This window comes from Hyposmocoma kahamanoa, unplaced genomic scaffold, assembly GCF_003589595.1.
Source record: "Hyposmocoma kahamanoa isolate Upper Pololo Valley unplaced genomic scaffold, ASM358959v1 92, whole genome shotgun sequence".
NCBI lineage: Eukaryota > Metazoa > Arthropoda > Insecta > Lepidoptera > Cosmopterigidae > Hyposmocoma > Hyposmocoma kahamanoa.
The window spans coordinates 10,561,609-10,579,535 of record NW_020654748.1 but is presented as its reverse complement, the minus strand read 5'-3'; the positions used below and the strand labels follow the sequence as shown (position 1 = coordinate 10,579,535).

Sequence of the window (17,927 nt, the reverse complement as noted above, 5' to 3'; positions counted from 1 at the left end):
TCTAGTCGTACTGTAGGCTTTGAAATTTCAACGTTTTTTACAATTGCTACGGCAAAAGAGCCGTTTAAATCCTATTACAAAGATCCTCAACAAGCACATAGAGAAATTCGTAATATTTGCCGACCTGTTGGAAGAGCAGTTGGTTAGGCATTCAAACTTTGCTTTGAGTGCAGTCACATTGAAGGAATTTTTCTTAGTGATTTTCTCTGTATCAATAATAATAGCAAACTAGTGGAGTATTCACGACAAAAATATGAATATAAAGAATAATGCGAAATTATTGTTAAAAGAAAGAAATTTTTCATAATTACAAGTTAAAATAAAATAATGTCATTACATTTTTCAATTTATTCTAAAGGCCTTTATAAGTCTAGAAATAAAATCATATTTAAATTAAACTCAAATGACTAAATAGTATGTAACCTGACTGATATCTACAACTGTCAGTCTCTCACCGTTGAGCGACATCTAACAGCCAAAAAGAGATACCTACGTATATGTCATTGGTCCACATTAAGTTTGTTCACGTAATATCAAATGTACTGATTCAACCGCCGATTTGCAATAAGAAATTAACTACTTCATTACAAAAAATAAATATTCCAATCTAAATATGCCACGCGAGAAAGTGGTAAAAATGACAAAAAAGTTCCCGATATCAGGGTTAAATGGTATGTTTCACAGATAAATAATAGGCGTCTGAGTTAGGTACCAGGGCATGGTATGTATTACTGTTTTTTTTTGTTGTGGCTTAACTTCATGCTTGTTGACCATACCTTATAAGAAATATTCTCCTCTGAACTTTCGTCACGTCACGAAGCCACGCACCATTCAGCTTCTTTTAACTCCGTTTCAGGCTTCTGTAGTTTATGTTAGTTGATATAATAATTCACCGAATTTATTCACTAGTATGCTATTATTATTGTGAAGAGATTTCATAACATTGAGTACACATTCAATAAATAAATATGTTAGTAACATATCGTAAGAGCAACGTTCATGTGACTGACGTTAATATCAATGTGATTTATACTCTACCCTCGCTCATGTAGTTTCTTTCAAATGTTAGGTGAAATACGATGAAGACCGCAGACATCCGCGGATGGAGCATATATTACAAGCTGTCAGATGCCAGTACCTCACTCCTAGCTTCTTGAAAGAACAAATGAGCACATGTACCGTACTCAAAAAAGTGCCCGCCTGCAGAGAATACCTTGCTAAGATTTTCAAGGTAATCTATATACATATCGATGCTGGAAAGGTAAAACGTGCATTTGGAAAATATTACAGAAAAGCGTTTTAATTACTTTTTTAGAAAAAAATCATAACTCTAATTTTAAAAGCTGAAACTTTCTAGTTAAAACTTATGTAGAAAAGATATGGGAGCTGTAGCTGCCCGTAGAAAACTGTCTATAGTGACTTATTGCTAAAAATAAGTATTTTTTATTTTCTTAGTCTATTTGCCATTATCGAATCTTCCCATGTTAAATATTCCAGGATCTAACATTACACAAAAGGCCAGTTGTTAAAGAACGTCGACCAAACACGCCTCGCATAATCTACGTGGCGGGTGGGTACTGCAGACATTCCATCGATCTGTTCGAAGCTTTCAACTTAGATGACAACTGCTGGACTACTTTGCCTCGACTCACGGTACCGAGATCTGGGCTTGGAGCTGCTTTTCTTAAGGTACTGGAATAATGTCTTATTAAGTTTTAAATAGCACAAGAGTAAATTAATTAAATAATACAAGGGCCTACTATAAGCTTATAAGTCTCTGGCCTGCGAATACTAAACAAAAAGGAAGATTGAACTATACAATAAATCTTAAGAAAAAATAAGCCATTGTACCCTGGTAGCGTTCAAGAAATAAATAAATAAATAACGCACACACTCAACATAGCCCCGCACTAGGAAAACCCTGTGTCGCGGGTGCCATGGACACACACAGACAACGTTCTCGCTCTAGGCGTCAAGCGGAGTGCGCGTATTTCTCATATCTTAACGTATCTAATAAATCTATTAGATATGTTCGAATACAAGTGTGAAGAATAGTGTTAAACAAACGTAAAAATCCCATAAACAAGGCGAAAACTATTTACAAATATTTTTCGTAAATCGAGTTTTGTAACTATTTAATGGTAGTATTAATTTTGATTATTTTGACAAAATAAAGGTAGCGAACGGATTCTAAAGGTGCCTACGACATTGTCGATCAACAACGAGAATTATAGACGTTTCGAGTTGTTTGGGAGTGCTCGGGTTGAGTGGGAGTGAATTTAGAAATTAGTGCCACATTCTCATTCAATGAGAATGTGGCATTAATTTCTAAATCCAAGATGGTTGCCAAGAATTTTCGAAAAAAATATTTTTGTTTATCCTTATGGAAATGTCATTTAAATCGGAATATATGATGGCTGACACGACTTTTCGCATTTCTAAATGCAAGATGGCGGGCACAATGACCCAACACTGAGTGAGTTAACTGAGAACCCCGGAAAGATTTACATAAATACTAATGATCTCTCGTTTCGTAATTCGTACCGATTTCGTATAATTTGAATGTTCTCCATTGTTTTATTCCTCGACCACGACTTTCTACAATGGACTCGTTATTTTGAGTTGACTGCCGGCTTATTGATTGGATATATAAACACCATGGATTGCTGTTTGAATAGGTCGACGAGCCTACGATGACGAAACGATACTGTCAGTAATTCGTTAATGGCTTGCACCACAATTTGTAAGTACTCACCTCTTATTTGTTAACTTACCTGACCTATAGGTTTCCTTACTAGGTCTTTCTTTACCGTTAATTTTGCAAATGACGGATAATAAACATTTAAAAGGTTCCTAAAGATTAAATATCTTAAACCAGCAGTGACCATGTTTGCCAAGCTTGCTGCAAGCACCAAGGCAGTATTGATGACCACCATAGTGTTTGCCTCTGCTGTGAGCGTTCACTGCATCACAAGTCAGCCATCTTCTTCACATGAACTCAAATTGTGAATTGAGAATTTATAATGTTATAAAAAAATGGATTAGGCCTCAAACTGTAAGTTGAATCAGATTACATGTTTTTATAATTACTTTTACTGTAAGCCAAATAGATTTTTTAATATACTTAAATGATTATGTTTGTTTGTTGCAGGTAGAAGTGGCACGTCGCATGTCATACTTGGGTAGCTACAGACCGAACTGCTGTCCATATAGTCTCGGACTCATCAATTTCTTCACAAGGAAGCTATCCTGAATAAATACAGTCATAGACACAATATCTTCCCACTGAGCCTCCAAATGAAAAAGTTAGAAACTAACAATCTGAACCTACTATTGTATTACCAGACTACATGATGAGAGCTATAGAAACGGAAATAGGTGCTTTATTGAAAGATACCAGACAACATAGAGGTACAGAGTGAAATATTATATCCCTATAACACAATACTTGTCTTTGTGATTGACATTTGATTATTGAAGCATGGGATTTTTTAATTAGCCTGTCATTGACTTACAAATAAATGGACGACGGGTCTAATACAAAAACCACGAAAAAAATGTCCCAAGTCAACCTATTTAAACATAGTGACATGTAAAGGAATATGAAAAAGTTAAAACGTTGAATTTAAATTGTAATGTCATCGCAGTACTGTCTAATTTTCAATTTTCGAACAAACGAAGACTAAAGCGTGAATGACGCTCTGTATACGATTTTAACGCCCTATAAGTTCGGACACTTTTTAGCGCGGACCCGACGTCCATATAATTGTAAGTCAATGCAGCCTGTGGTCTAATTATGTACCAGACTTTTACAGCAAAGCAAGCATATCCAGGATATGATATCCCTATAAGAAGTTCTACATCTTGGTTTACTGCATTTTGACAACATAGATTAAATGGAGGACCAAGTGGTACATACAAATACATGGATTGGCTTGAATAAAGTATGCTCACTGCTCAACAAAGTTTCTCAGCTATTGGAAATATCAAGAGTATACCTAGCTTTAGCAGCATATTTGATGAAGCTTAGAACTGAGGATTTGGAATATAATTGAAATTAAAAAAAATTATTTAAGAAAATGTTTTTTTGTTTAAACATCACATCCTTACCTGTAATCTTTTGAATTTCATAACATCCTCCAACTCTTCAAATATATAAGGGTTATACCCTGTATAGATGGTTATGGTTGTTATATGTGATGAATTATTAAAAGTTGTGGAACCAAGTTTTTGCTTATGATGTTAGTAATATAGTCCTGGGAGGTTATATTTTACAAATATTGCAAAATACTAACAACTTTGGTTCCATAACTTTATAATTCATCACACTTTACATTCATACAAAAATAAAAATTTTGAAATTGATCGCTCTAAACAGTAATAAAATAACTCTGCAAAAAGCAGGAGCGCGGGTAGGCGTCGTCTGGGAGGATGCTTGCTTGTTTGAACTTACTACCAGACACAGATCTAAACAGTGTCAGATAGTACAGCAAAAACTTAAAAGTTTATTTTTGGTAAATTATGTTTTGTAAAAAGTCATGGAACGAAAGTTGTCTATAATGTCAGTAGGTAATATACTCCTATGTTGTCGTTACTATTTATAAAATAACCCTGTATATATAAAAAAATAACAAATTCACTCCAAAAATCAGCTGTTAATTTTATTATAAGTTGTTACATAACCTCACTTTTACTAAATCTCTTATAACTGTGTTCTCAGATCGACAAATTTCGTATAATTTCCAGTGATGATATAACAATACATAAGCTATTTATTGATATCACCTTCAACTTTTTACATCTTGGCCCAAGATTGTATGAAAGCGTATCCATGTCCTTCTAGATTACCAAGTAAAAAAATCAAAATATTGTAATATTGTATTTAATCAAGCATTGATTAACAAATTGTGCAATTTCAGTTTAAATTGTCTACGGTTTATTTCAATTACGCCATCTAGTAAGTTATTAAATAATTTGGGTGCTAATACAAACATCGTTCCACTGCAATATTCCAAATTAGATGCATTAACATTGCATTACGCGCAATATTACTATCACATGAGATGTCTCATAAACAAACATCACTCCGTGATATTACCATTACAACATCACTCATTACACTAAGCATCACGCATCATAAATATCACTCTGTAATATTAGCATCACGCGTACTGTTCCAGGTAATACATCACACGGGTAATGTTTCGGGTAATGCATCACGCGCGTACTGTTTCCGAGTGGTGCATCACGCGGGTAATGTTATGATCAACAATGTTGTACACTGCCTTTAGGAAGTTGTTTACTGACATTTATAATCAGTGTTTTAAAAATCAGATAACTCGTATTAGGTGTAGAAATAACAAAAGCTAGATTACAGATAAATTAAAAATCATGTTAAAAGAAAGGGATAGACTGTTTGTAGTATGGAGTAATCAACCAAAAAAAAATGTGTTTAAAAGATTAAATTATACTAGATATAGGAACAAATGTACAAAATTATTGTTTAAATGTAATAATGAATATGATAAAAAATGTATGGTTGATTGTAATAAAAATGTAAAGAAAATATGGGAAAGAATTCATATACTGATGGGAAATAGTAGACCTAACTTAGATAGTTTCATTTTATCTAATTTCAGTTCTCAGGCTGACCTAAGTGACATTTGCAACAGTTTTGCCAAAGTTTTAATGAAATTGAACAAATAAAACATAATTGTGACACTAAATGGCTGAGCAGGGATAGTTATGTCAAAAGGGCAGACAGGCAGATGAGGTGGTGAAAAATCATCATGTTAAGAAAATCATAAATAATATGAGTTCAAATAAGTCACCCGGTTGTGATCTGGAGCGTATTTAAACTTTGCTATAGACAGGGTATCCCCGGTAATATCAAAGTTGGTTAACTTATCTGTGACTAGTCATAGTTTTCCTAGTAAGTTAAAAGAGGCTATAGTGCGTCCTATTTATAAGTAAGGTAATACTAAAAATTATAGTAATAGGCATACAGCCTATTTTATCCTCCATTGACAAAATTATAGAAAAATGTATAGTTGACCAACTTGGGAATTACCTACTCAAAAACAATGTTTTAAATAAATGTCAACATGGCTTTCAGAGGGAAAAAGCACTAATTTTACTGATGAAATTAACAACCATTTAATACGTTTAATACGTTACAAATGAATGACTTGTTAAATGCAATGGAGAAGTGTGGGGTTGGTGAACCACTGAACAAATGATTCCGCGATTACCTAACCTTCCGTTCTTATAGGGCTAAGGTGGGTAACAGGTGTAGTGAAGAAAAACAAGTCCAGTGAGGGGTTCCTCAGGGTTCTGAATGCGGACCGGTGTGCTATCTGATGCATGTTAACAGTTTATGTGGTGTGTTGCGATATTGTACAGCACACATGTTCGCTGATGACCTTTGTGTGCACTGAGCAGGAACAGATCTCGAAGAGACCAGTCGTCTCGTTCAACTTGATGTACATGATGTCAAGTGGAGCCACGACAATGGCATAGTACTGAAAAAAATGCTGATAAAACCAAATTATTAGTGATATACTCTCCTTATATGCCTTTGAAGCAACCTCCCTGTCCCTTACTCGCCCATTCGTTTGATTGTATACACAGTAATTCAAATAATTGTAGTTGCAAGCCTATAGAAAGGATTAAATGTGTCACTTAGCTCGGTATGAAAGTAGATGAACATTTTTCTTGGCCTACTCACATTGATTTTGTTTATAATAAGCTTAGAATATTGTTGGGCAAGTTCTACCATTTAAGTTTTAAAATATCAGCCAGCACATTAAAGTATTTATATATGGCATTGATTGACTCCATACTAAGTTATGCTCTAGATTGTTATGGACTTACATTTAATTTATACACAAACAGACTTGAAAATATGTAAGTTAGATTTTTGAAACTTCTTGTAAACAATAAAACTAAAGAAAAATGTAATGGAGATTACAATAAATTATTTAAAATTTGTAAAATCTTATCTGTTAGCTTAAAACACAAATATCTGGTAGCTGTTAACAACTTTCGAGCACAGGACCGTAGCTTTTTTTTGTATCCTGTTATTAATAGCAGTAACACAAGGTCAATGACCTCTGGTAAATTTGTAGTACCAAAAGTCAATAATTACTATGGAGATAGAACCCTAAAGAAACGTATTCCATACTTACTAGTAAGTATGCCTGAGGTTATTAGACTTGAACCTAAGAAAAGTAAATTTAAACATCTTTTCGAAGGGCGCCACTGCGCACAGTAAACAACTAGCTCCGTATATAAATTTCGTAATAAATGGTATTTTGTATTTTTTGTGCTTAGAAAGTGACATAATAGTTATAAAAGTGTAAATATTCTGTACAAGTGTTTGTGTAAAGATTGAACGGCTACTTTACCGTATATTGTGCTAATTCATAAACAATTCGTAACCAGTTATTTATTGTGCAAATTGGTGTAAACGGATGTTGTAACCCAAGAATTTCCAATTGTAGTGAGTACTTTAACTATAACACAAGACTGTACAAGAATAGTGAAATTTACTCAAAAAAATATAAATTATTGGTGATCCTAAATCAGTTACAATATTAAATTTCACAACATACAGCTGTCAATCAGCTGTGAATACGTCACACGAGCGATAACGTTTGATTTTATCAACTAGTTGCACAGTGCAACAACTAGATGTCGCTTTAAAACGAAGTTAGTACACGACATTTCCAATACGTGTTGCAACCAGTACTAAACTTTGTATTGTACAAGGTAAATCAGTGACATCTAGTGATAATTTACCGAACGTATATAACTAAGTATTTCTAGTAGACTCGAGAGGGCACAAAAAAAAATGACTACACGATGTGATAAATGTGAACAAAAAATAAATGGTAGAGCTTAGAACATATTCTAAGTGGTAGAGAATTTCTAGTTTGCGTAAATTGTGACAAGACATATTATGATTTAACATGCGCAAATGTCTCATCTCAAAGATTTCACCTGATGACTACAGATAATAAAAAAACCTGGAAATGTCAATCATGTTGGTTGGATTTTCATAAAGAAAACGAAAAAGTTACAGATCGCAAAAAAATCGTCATAAACGTGTCTATTGAGAACTCCTTCAGCTCTTTAGATGACGAAGAAACTGAGATATCATCAAACACTATTGACTTAAATAGAAGCTGCTCCGGGCCTATATCTTGTCTTCAAAGTGATTTACAGGACTTACAAACTGACATAAATAGGCTGAATCAGACACTTGACACAACGGACAACGAAATTATTACTTTGCTTAAGGAAAACGCGACGTTACAAAAACGGGAATTACAAAATAAACAACTTAAGCAAATATGCACAGAATATAATAGCAAACATACTTTTACTCCTATTAGTCGTTGTTCGACTCAAAAAAAGAATAAAAATAAATTAAAAAGAAAAGTTTGAATTTTTCAACTTCAAAGAGTATAACTATGAGTAATAATAAACACTAGTCCCCGCAAGATGGCGCTACTAGTTCACCAAAATTGCAAAGTACATTAATTACTGGCCTGACTCCGCCAAATCACGATACTCGACATAATCAATACAATATGTGTATTATTAGCAGCAATAAGAGAAACAAGATTCTAACGACAGCAACATCTACCATCCAGAACACAAAAATTTGCCATTACTTGACACCAAATGTAGGACTTCAGCACGTACTGACAAATTTAGAGAAGAAAGTGAAAAATTATACACTGTATGCTCGTGCGTTATAATGATAGGGGAAAAGTATTTTGAAACCAGTATGGACTAAAACATTATAGTTAATATGCTCAGGACTGAACTGTTAAAATACCACCAATGTGTTCATATGTTTACCAACTTTCAGACACGGGTTGAATACAAGCTTATTATTTAACGAGCGGGTTGACACATTTAACATTTTACTCTATCGTAACAATTTGACTCAAGAATATGCTTATGTACTGGACTCGAACAAGAATCACGTACGATAATCGCATGTTTACTGTTTTTAATTCAATATTGCGCTAAGCTCGAATATGCCTATTTAAAAATGATTCTACGATTTTTTTTATAATGCCAAGTGATGGGATGATGAGGTGGGGCGTCTACTGGTAAGCGACACGCCTGCCTGTCCATAACAGTTGCAGTGCCACTCAGTGCTAAAGCACTAAAGTGATTTAAAAATCACTAAGCACTGTCGGTGCGCGCGTCACCTTGAGGCATAAGTTGACAAGTCCCATGTGCCTGTCATTTTAACGATGTTAACTCCGATGCATTACGCAGAACACCCACACCAGACCCAATTTAGGCAAGTACGTTTCCGAAATTGGTCCAAGCGGGAATTGAATACGGGACCTCCTCATCATCCTCCAGCACTCATGATGCTAAACGTGGGGCTACCGAGGTCGTCAAAGAGAAAAAAAAATTATTGGAAACGAATTACGAACTGTAATGCCGACCAACCAGTGTACCCCAGCAGAAGTCTTCTGCAGGCTCCTGATATCTCACCTTCAGAATTTATGACGCCTGAACTGTCGGTCTAGTTCTCTACTCCTCAGTGTCATAACAGCGGTATGGTAAATAATTATACCGGCCAAAAGGTTTGTATACGTATTGACGTGTTCTTGTTTTGCAGGGTTTGTTTTTCGCGGTGGGCGGGCGTAATACGTCGCCGGGCTCGTCATATGACAGCGACTGGGTCGACGTGTACAATCCCGTCAGTGAACACTGGCGGCCTTGCAGCCCCATGTCCACACCTCGGCATAGAGTACGTATGCTGTGTTTGTCAAATTAGCTGTGAGGATCTTCAGGACCTTTGTTGTGTACCATTTTTTTTTCTTTTTTTTTTGTGATTTAATCCTCCTAGTATACCGGATACAGGTTAAAGACTTCCACCGGCTTTGAATCGATTTAAGAAAATCTACTTTGCGCACCGGATCCCTCCGACACCTAAGAGGAACTACGTCCTCCCCACCCCTCCTCACGACGAAGCGGGCCACGCCGTCCCTTCGTCCTTCTCGCGGGTGCCAAACTTACTGGCGAACGGAGCCCCCGCTCCGATCTCCCGTAGGTACGCCGCCGCCAAGCGGAATCTTCCCCCTCCCGATCACGCTCAGCGACCTCCATCTGGAGCATCACCGCTTCACAGAAAGAGACCACTGCCTCATGGGATTCTTGATCCGCCAGCATAGCCGCTACTATGCCTGGCAGAGAGAGGTTTCGCCCGATCTGATGCTCACCAAAGCAGCCCTACCCGGTGAGTGGTGACGCACTTCCGCTGGCTCAACCAGACTTCGAGGTTGGGCAGGATCGCACCGACGGCGCGCTGACGCAAGATCCATGGTTGCTCCAGCCTCTCGCAGGCGCAGCTTCCTCCGCCTGGCGGAGACGCGCGTAAACTCGCACGTCCATTTCCTACAGGATGTCCAGCGGCACCGTTGTGTATCAAACTAGAGGTGACAGGAGAATTTTTAAACAATCAATAGAAAAGTTAGTTTTTTAAACGAATTTTCTTTGTTGTTTAAATCGATCTCTCTTCTGAGATGTTCGAGATAACACTTAACACGTCAGTTTTTGGAGGAGTTGCCTATCCACCCATCCCAGTTGATCAGTGCAGAAACTCAAGAGCTTTTTATAGGAACAATATGTGCCAAACACCAGTTCCTACTTTCAAATTAGGGAGATCCCGTGTACTTTGAGTATCACAGAAATAAAATGCAATACCTAAAACACCCACATGAAAACCAATTTAAAAAAGTTCGTTTCTTAAATTGGTCCTACTGGAAATCGAAACCAGGATCTCGTCATTTAGCGTCTATAGTGCCAAAAGTGGGCCAGCGACTTTTGACGACTTGTCAAAGATTGTCCTTCGTTCGTCAGCGCACTTACTATCTCCGTACATTACACTAAACGCCATACAATAGCTGCAGCCGATTCGCCATTTAGCTTTGACATTTCTGTTCCAACTTCCATCTGTAAAAATAGACTAAGTAGTACAAATTTTTGACAGTAATTGATTTTACGATAGTCGATTTCAGTCGCTATACAGTGTGATTTTTTAACTGGGACAGTGTAGGGAAATCCGGAAACATAAGAGATGTATTTAAATTATTAAGTACTTGAACTGTGATCAATTTAGTGCATTGCATTTTCCTATCGTATGAATATAACATAAAATTATTTCTCCAGTTTATTTTTAAAAAACTGGGTTGATCAGCATTAAAAAAATTGTCAATATTAATATTTTTTGAGGACAACTCACGCTTGATCAATAAATTTACTATGTCAAATTTGTTTTCACAAAATAGACTTAATGGTTCCTAACACAGTTTCCGTGTACCTCCCATGGTTTCTGATTTCCCCATACCGACACATTTAAAAAAATCACACTGTATATCATTGCAATATTCGACAATTTTAGTTTTTCGAATGATCTAGGATATATATAAATAAAATAATATTTTATATAATAATTTTTCTTCTTTTTTTTATAAAATAAAATAATATTTTATTTATACATAATATATTTAGTTAGACACGACAAAGACTGCTGTTTGTCAATAATGAATTTTGCGATTTTTCAATAACTGTTATTGTAAATTACTGTTGCCAGATAATCTGTTATTCTACTGTTTTGTAGTTTTGCATTCAATATGACAATAATAGCGAATGAATATTCTGCACTGTTGCTAGATAGTTACATTTATTAAATTTTTAGTTAATAAATTTTTTAAGTAAATTGGTTTTTAAGGCAATTTTCGTAACTTTTGAGGACAATCAACTATATTTGTTATTGCGAATCCTAAATAATTTACGAACTCAACCAAATTAGACGAAAAAGTACCCAAGAAAATGAAACCAATCAATTACTGGCTATAGCTTGATTTTTCTTAAGCGTATTTAGTTTTTATTTTTTGGATTTAGGCGTATGTATATTTTTACAGTTATGTAATTTTCTACTCAACTGCCCTGGCAACACCGCGACAACACTGATTGTGTAATCCATGTGACCTGTTATTTGCGGTTCAATCGCGGATAATGGCGTTAACGCTATCAAATCAAATCTGCTACTGTCATAAAGCTATTTTTGTTGTTGACTATAACTATTAAAAATTAAACCAAAAGAAAATGGCTGTTTTGAACACCAGCTGTATTTAAATTGATTGATATTAACTTTAGTAAAAATGAATTTAACACTGTTGGTGTTGGTAGTTGGCTATGATATATCGCTGCCCATCGAGTATATATCTGCCTTTATACAATAACGCAGTATTACAGAATCCTACGTATTTGAACTAAGTATACAGCTACGAACACAGTGAGCGAAACTGTATTTTTTATACGTAAGAAGATGGATGCTTTATTCACGATATAATTGGAATAAAGGTAGCTATATGAACATGAACCCAGCGTTGTAACATTATACTATTTGTTTGACAGGTGGGAGTAGCAGTTATGGATGGTTTACTGTATGCAGTCGGAGGCTCTGCAGGATCGCAATACCATAGATCCGTTGAATGGTGAGTGAAAAAATCAATTAGATTGTTACCGTTTCCGTATATTATGTGACATTATTTAAAGTATTGAGACATATTTGTCTAAAAATAATTCTATAGAAATATATTTTATCTATTCTCGTGTATTGTTGACAGTGCAGTGCACCGAAGGAATTTTATAAATGAAAGTATCACAATCATAAATAAAAATACATTTACATTACAATACTTTGACAAGCCTATAAGCTAAGAATAAATTTATTTTCAGCCTTGACCCCGAAACAGACACCTGGACAACGGTGGCATCGATGTCGTGCGCGCGTCTCGGCGTCGGAGTAGCCGTGGTTAACCGACTACTGTACGCTGTTGGCGGCTTCGACGGTGCGCGACGAGTTAACACCGTCGAGTGCTACCATCCTGAAAACAATTGCTGGAACGAGGTCGCGCCCATGAATATCGCCAGGAGTGGTGCAGGTGTTGTGGTTTATTAGAACTTCATTTTTTTTAAATGAATTAATCTCGTAATAACAGTAGTAATGTGCCAGGCAACTACACCAATGACCTGGTCTCAAACTAGGCCATTCCCAAGTATAGGCCATTCCCAAGTTCTATAGCTTCACCTCTACTAATTCCGAGTCACCTATAAGCCTCTTGACACACTTGTCGATTGAATCCAAGGTGGCCAGTTGGTATTTAGCAGAGCAGTGGCAGCAATACTCCATACACGATTGGACTTGTGCTTGGTAGAGCTGAAGCAACTGTCCTGATATGATGTTGATGAACTTTTAAATAACATGAAGACTTATTTTTAAACAGGGGTAGCAGCGTTGAACCAATACATCTACGTAGTAGGCGGTTACGACGGGTCGCAGCAACTAGCGTCTGTAGAGCGATACGACACTGAACGAAATATGTGGGAAGCCGTTGCTCCGCTGTCCATGGCAAGATCTACGCTATCGTTGACTGTTTTGGACAATAAGTTATATGCTATGGGTAAGTAGCACGTAATATCCTTCCCACTGCTTACGAGTAGAAACGCGTCTACTAAAGTAACAATTGCTTGAGTCTAGTAACATAGTATAATAAGACAAGTGGTGCAACTCCTGCCTGTTCGGCACATCAATGCCACAGGCTACCAAATTATTATATTAGTTGTACCTGCAGGTTGTAAACATAATTTGGAAAAATTAAGGTATTCATAACAGTATTCTCGAGCTATATTGAAATAATCTTTGTGAATCGCGGATTAGTATCTCGTTTACGGAAGTATGATTATGAAATAGAAATGAAATGCTGAACAATTCCGAATTTGAGGCATTTTGTTCAAACAGTCATAAACACAACAATAAACACGTCTATTATTTTATGTCATTTTTTAAAAACCGAGCGCTTCAATTCTATAATGAATGGCGCGTGTGACGATCCGCGTCATTCAACACGAGATTACACGGCGCTCACACATTTAAGCCGCGCAGCTACGTTTGTATGAAGTTACATTACTTGTCTTATTATATAATGCTAGTACGCTGAGATTTCTTGTTTGAAGATCTATTGAACCCGTTACATGAAGGTTTGTACACAATTTTGTCATTCAATACCACATTGTCATAATTAATATTTTACCCTGTATTAGCCAAGCCATGCAATTTTCTTATATTTGAAATATAAATAACACCGCTTCTTTAACAGGCGGTTACGACGGCACATCATTCCTAAACATAGTTGAAGTATACGATCCACCAACCAATGTATGGAAGATCGGAACACCGCTCACCTCAGTGCGGTCCGGGCATGCCTCCGCCGTGTGCTACCAGCACGTTTCGCCACATTCCGAACACAACGAACAAATCCCCACCGTGATGACAAAACTGAACAGACGAGCGTCACCACCTGATTCCTCCAACTCTGGCCCTTCGAGAAGCGAAGACATACCAATGGCTAATAATATCATAGGCACCCTATCCAATACAAGAGGATGCTTATAGCAACAGATATAGAATATTTTCTGAAAGAAATTCTAAAGACATTCCTTTTCCATTATGTCCTGTTCTCAGTGCAATCAGTATGTGTATGAATGATTATTATTAACATGTGATACGAGTTATGTGATAAGAGTTACTTATTTGTTATTAGTTTATAATAGTAGTAAACATTGTTGGCCATCACAGCTAGTTAAATTTATTAGACAGACATCCGTATACAGGTTGTAACGGGTAGGGTATATCAAATCAAATGCACCGATTTACGTAGAAATTCAGATATGATGGCCACTATACGCCGTGTAAGTTCCAGTCGATTAAAGTTACGGTGTCCTGTGCAACTTGCGCTGGTTTTAAAGGCTTTATAATCATAAAACCAACCGGTTTTATACGCAGTACTTGTAATTTAATATTGCATTAAACACTAAAATCACAAACGTCGTACATCTTGGAAATACTGTAGTAACACAGCGTATAGTTCTTGTGGGTACGGGTTTTTTTTAAGATAGTATAACTGTCCTTTATTACAAGTTGTTTTTGCCTCTTCCTTGGGCGTAGGAGGATGTTTTAAATTGCCCGTAATCCTGGTATCGTTGCCGTAAAACTGCCTCTGACGCCTTTGACGCGAACTTTCTAAAAAATATAATTCACTCGTAGTGCTAAGACACACTTGGTTTGAAAATTTATATAGTTCTTAAATTTTAAAAATTAATCATGTTTGTATACCTCAAAATGTTCACAGACCTTTTCAATCAGATAGGTACCTTATTAGGTCCATTTATTTATATACCCTTTCCGTTACAGCCTGTATAAATACATACGCACAAATTGTTGAGAATTTTTTATTGGTGCCAAAATTTTTTTACACTTTTTGACCGTCTACACGTGCACGGCCTGTAAAGGTTCTTTTCAATTCTTGAATTGTCCTTGAACAGTCCTGTTCTTGTTCGTTGTATACTCTGTCTTGATATGATTTCTTGGTTGAAATTACCAGATTGTGAAACAGTATACGTGAACAGTGTAACTATGACCCGCCGAACTTTCTTAAATTGTATATATGGACGTAATAAAAGGTAACAACAAGGTAACCTATCACAGGGTCGAAAATTTTTTTGTCCGAAATAACGTTTGTTCGAATTTTCACTACACCGAAAAACGAATTATAACGAAACAGTTGTTATTTCAGGATATGTTGAATGTTTATCGCAAAGACACGATTAGGTTCGGTTAGGTTAGGTTTAAAAGAAAAAAACATTTTCCTCTCAAAATTACTTTCGAGGTTATGAAATTTCGACCAAACGTTATTTCTGGAAAATAGCATTTCGGACTACCGATAGGCAACCTAACAACAAAGCTGTTGCAATAGATTGTTAACTCGAATGTTTTGTCTGGTCAAAATCAATTTTGCGATCACACTAGAAACACTTGGTCGAATTCTATATCCGAAAATATTATTATTATTTTCTTACGTAATTGTTGCTATTTGAAGGTTCTCAGAGTTGTGCGTTAAGAAAATGACAAAAATATTTTTATTTATTTCACCCTTCACAACCAATCATCCTTGGGTGATAAGTGAGATTATATATCTATGAGAGCACAATAATTGCGGTCTACTGCAATCATCGACTAAAGTAGCGAATTGGAATAATTTATGTATTATATATTTTTTATCTTCGTGTTGTTGAAAAAGAGCCTTACATATGGGATTATTGTACATAGAATTAGAGTCTTCGGTGATATTCTATTTAATACACCGATGTACGCCTCGGCTTTATTAAATTTGCACCTAGTTTGCTTCCCATTAATTTAGGAAAACTTTGTATTTCCCTTACGCGACAAAAGGCATCTGAAAGATTTTTTTATTAATGCGATAGTATTTGTATTATTTACTATAAATAAACATTATCTATTATAAGGGTAATTAAAAAACATGGAATACTTACTAAGCAATTGCAGAGCAAGGCGATGTGCAAGCAGATCGGTGCTATTATTTAAGGCTCAATTTTTGTAACAAAATTGTACATAGCATAATCAACTTTTAATCGTATAACGTACAAACTTGATACAATACCGTAGCTACGGGAATTCCCGAAACTGCGCCACCTGGTTTTTGACTTGTATCACGTTTGTACGTTCAGGCGCTCCCTCACTGCGAACATTCGCCTGTAATATAACATTCAAGATTCATTTTCGAGGATTACATTATAATACTGCCTCTTTCATTGACGAGCATTCGCCTGTAATGTAACACATCCAAGATTCGATTAGGCCACGATTCAACCTGAAATGTGCGAGGTAGCAAGGCGTGCGTGCGAGTGTCTCCGAGTGCCTGCAAGTGCCTCCGAGTGCGTGCGAGTGTCTGTGAGTGCCTCCGAGTGCGTGCAAATGTGCGCGTGAAATGCTAGGGCTTCCCATCACTTTCTCTCACATGCGCTCGGAGGCTAACTTAAATAAATACTTGAAAACATTTCCTCTATATCTGGTAGAATTGCAACCTTACAATCTGAACAAATGCATTGCAGACGAATGCTCCCGGTGAGGGAGTGAACGAATGTTACACATTGTAGTTCTCCTCCCTCACCGATATAATGCTCGAATTTGACCTGTTACATTACAAGCGAATACTCTCGGTGAGGTAAGCGCCCTTACATTTAAACGCTTATTACACTACCCAACTTCAAGGAACCCAACTGTAACCTAAAGAAATTTAATAACCTTAGGGTCCTAATTTATGAACACATTCACACTCATGAACAGGAACACCACATTCGTGAACAGGGTTGTTGCGAATATCAGCACCTCATCCGCATTTATCGGTGCTGATATTCATTGCGGATGTTCGAGTCGTGACATGATCTAAAAGGCACTCTGGAATACAAACAAACAAAACGCAAAACAAAAAACTTACAAACCTTCCAAAAACAGACTGTAAGCCGAAAAAGCAGCACAGGTGTTATTTTTTTAATATAAATATGATAAAATCCCAGAACGATTAAGCTAGGCACATTGATTGTTTTCATGCAGATTGGTTATTTTGTTAATAAAAGTTGCAAAATTATTGAAATAATGTTTTATTATCATATCAAGAAAATAGAAAGCTTTTCATGTAAATAGATTCACTAAGCATTTTCTCGTTTTTTTTTTAAATACATAAAATCAGCATCCGCTGATGTGTAAAAAAACCTGCATCAGCAACAACCTTGGACGTGGATATCAGTAATCGTTTTAGATAACAGAAAAACAATTATTATTAATAACATCTTTTTTTTATTTATATACAGTCCAGATCACACCAAACTTGACACTTTTTACCGTTGTTGATGTAAGTGGCATATAGTTAAATCTTAAATGTCAAGCTCGACGAGCTCTTGATCCTGTACCACCATGTCGTTGCAAGCAGTAACCCGTTAAAACAATAAATAAGATGCGGCGATTACGC

The 17,927-nt window shown here is 36.1% G+C and overlaps 1 protein-coding gene across 6 annotated transcripts in view; it reads left to right on the top strand.

The window, feature by feature from the left end:
• Positions 1 to 16,427, top strand: part of LOC113236518 (kelch-like ECH-associated protein 1) — a 54,584-nt gene extending 38,157 nt beyond the window's left edge. For 5 of the 6 annotated variants that reach the window (XR_003310968.1, XR_003310965.1, XR_003310964.1 and 2 more), the window contains 8 exons: positions 1,070 to 1,231; positions 1,498 to 1,689; positions 9,650 to 9,781; positions 12,454 to 12,533; positions 12,778 to 12,983; positions 13,326 to 13,502; positions 14,199 to 15,561; positions 15,826 to 16,427. Coding sequence is in view for 1 of the 6 variants with exons in the window: in XM_026472627.1 (XP_026328412.1) it covers positions 1,070 to 1,231; positions 1,498 to 1,689; positions 9,650 to 9,781; positions 12,454 to 12,533; positions 12,778 to 12,983; positions 13,326 to 13,502; positions 14,199 to 14,494 (1,245 nt within the window). In the remaining 5 variants the exon portion in view is untranslated. Of the gene's footprint in view, positions 1 to 1,069; positions 1,232 to 1,497; positions 1,690 to 9,649; positions 9,782 to 12,453; positions 12,534 to 12,777; positions 12,984 to 13,325; positions 13,503 to 14,198; positions 15,694 to 15,825 lie in introns of those variants that run through there. The other variant, XM_026472627.1, reaches the window with a different exon arrangement.
• The last annotated feature ends 1,500 nt before the right edge of the window (positions 16,428 to 17,927 follow it).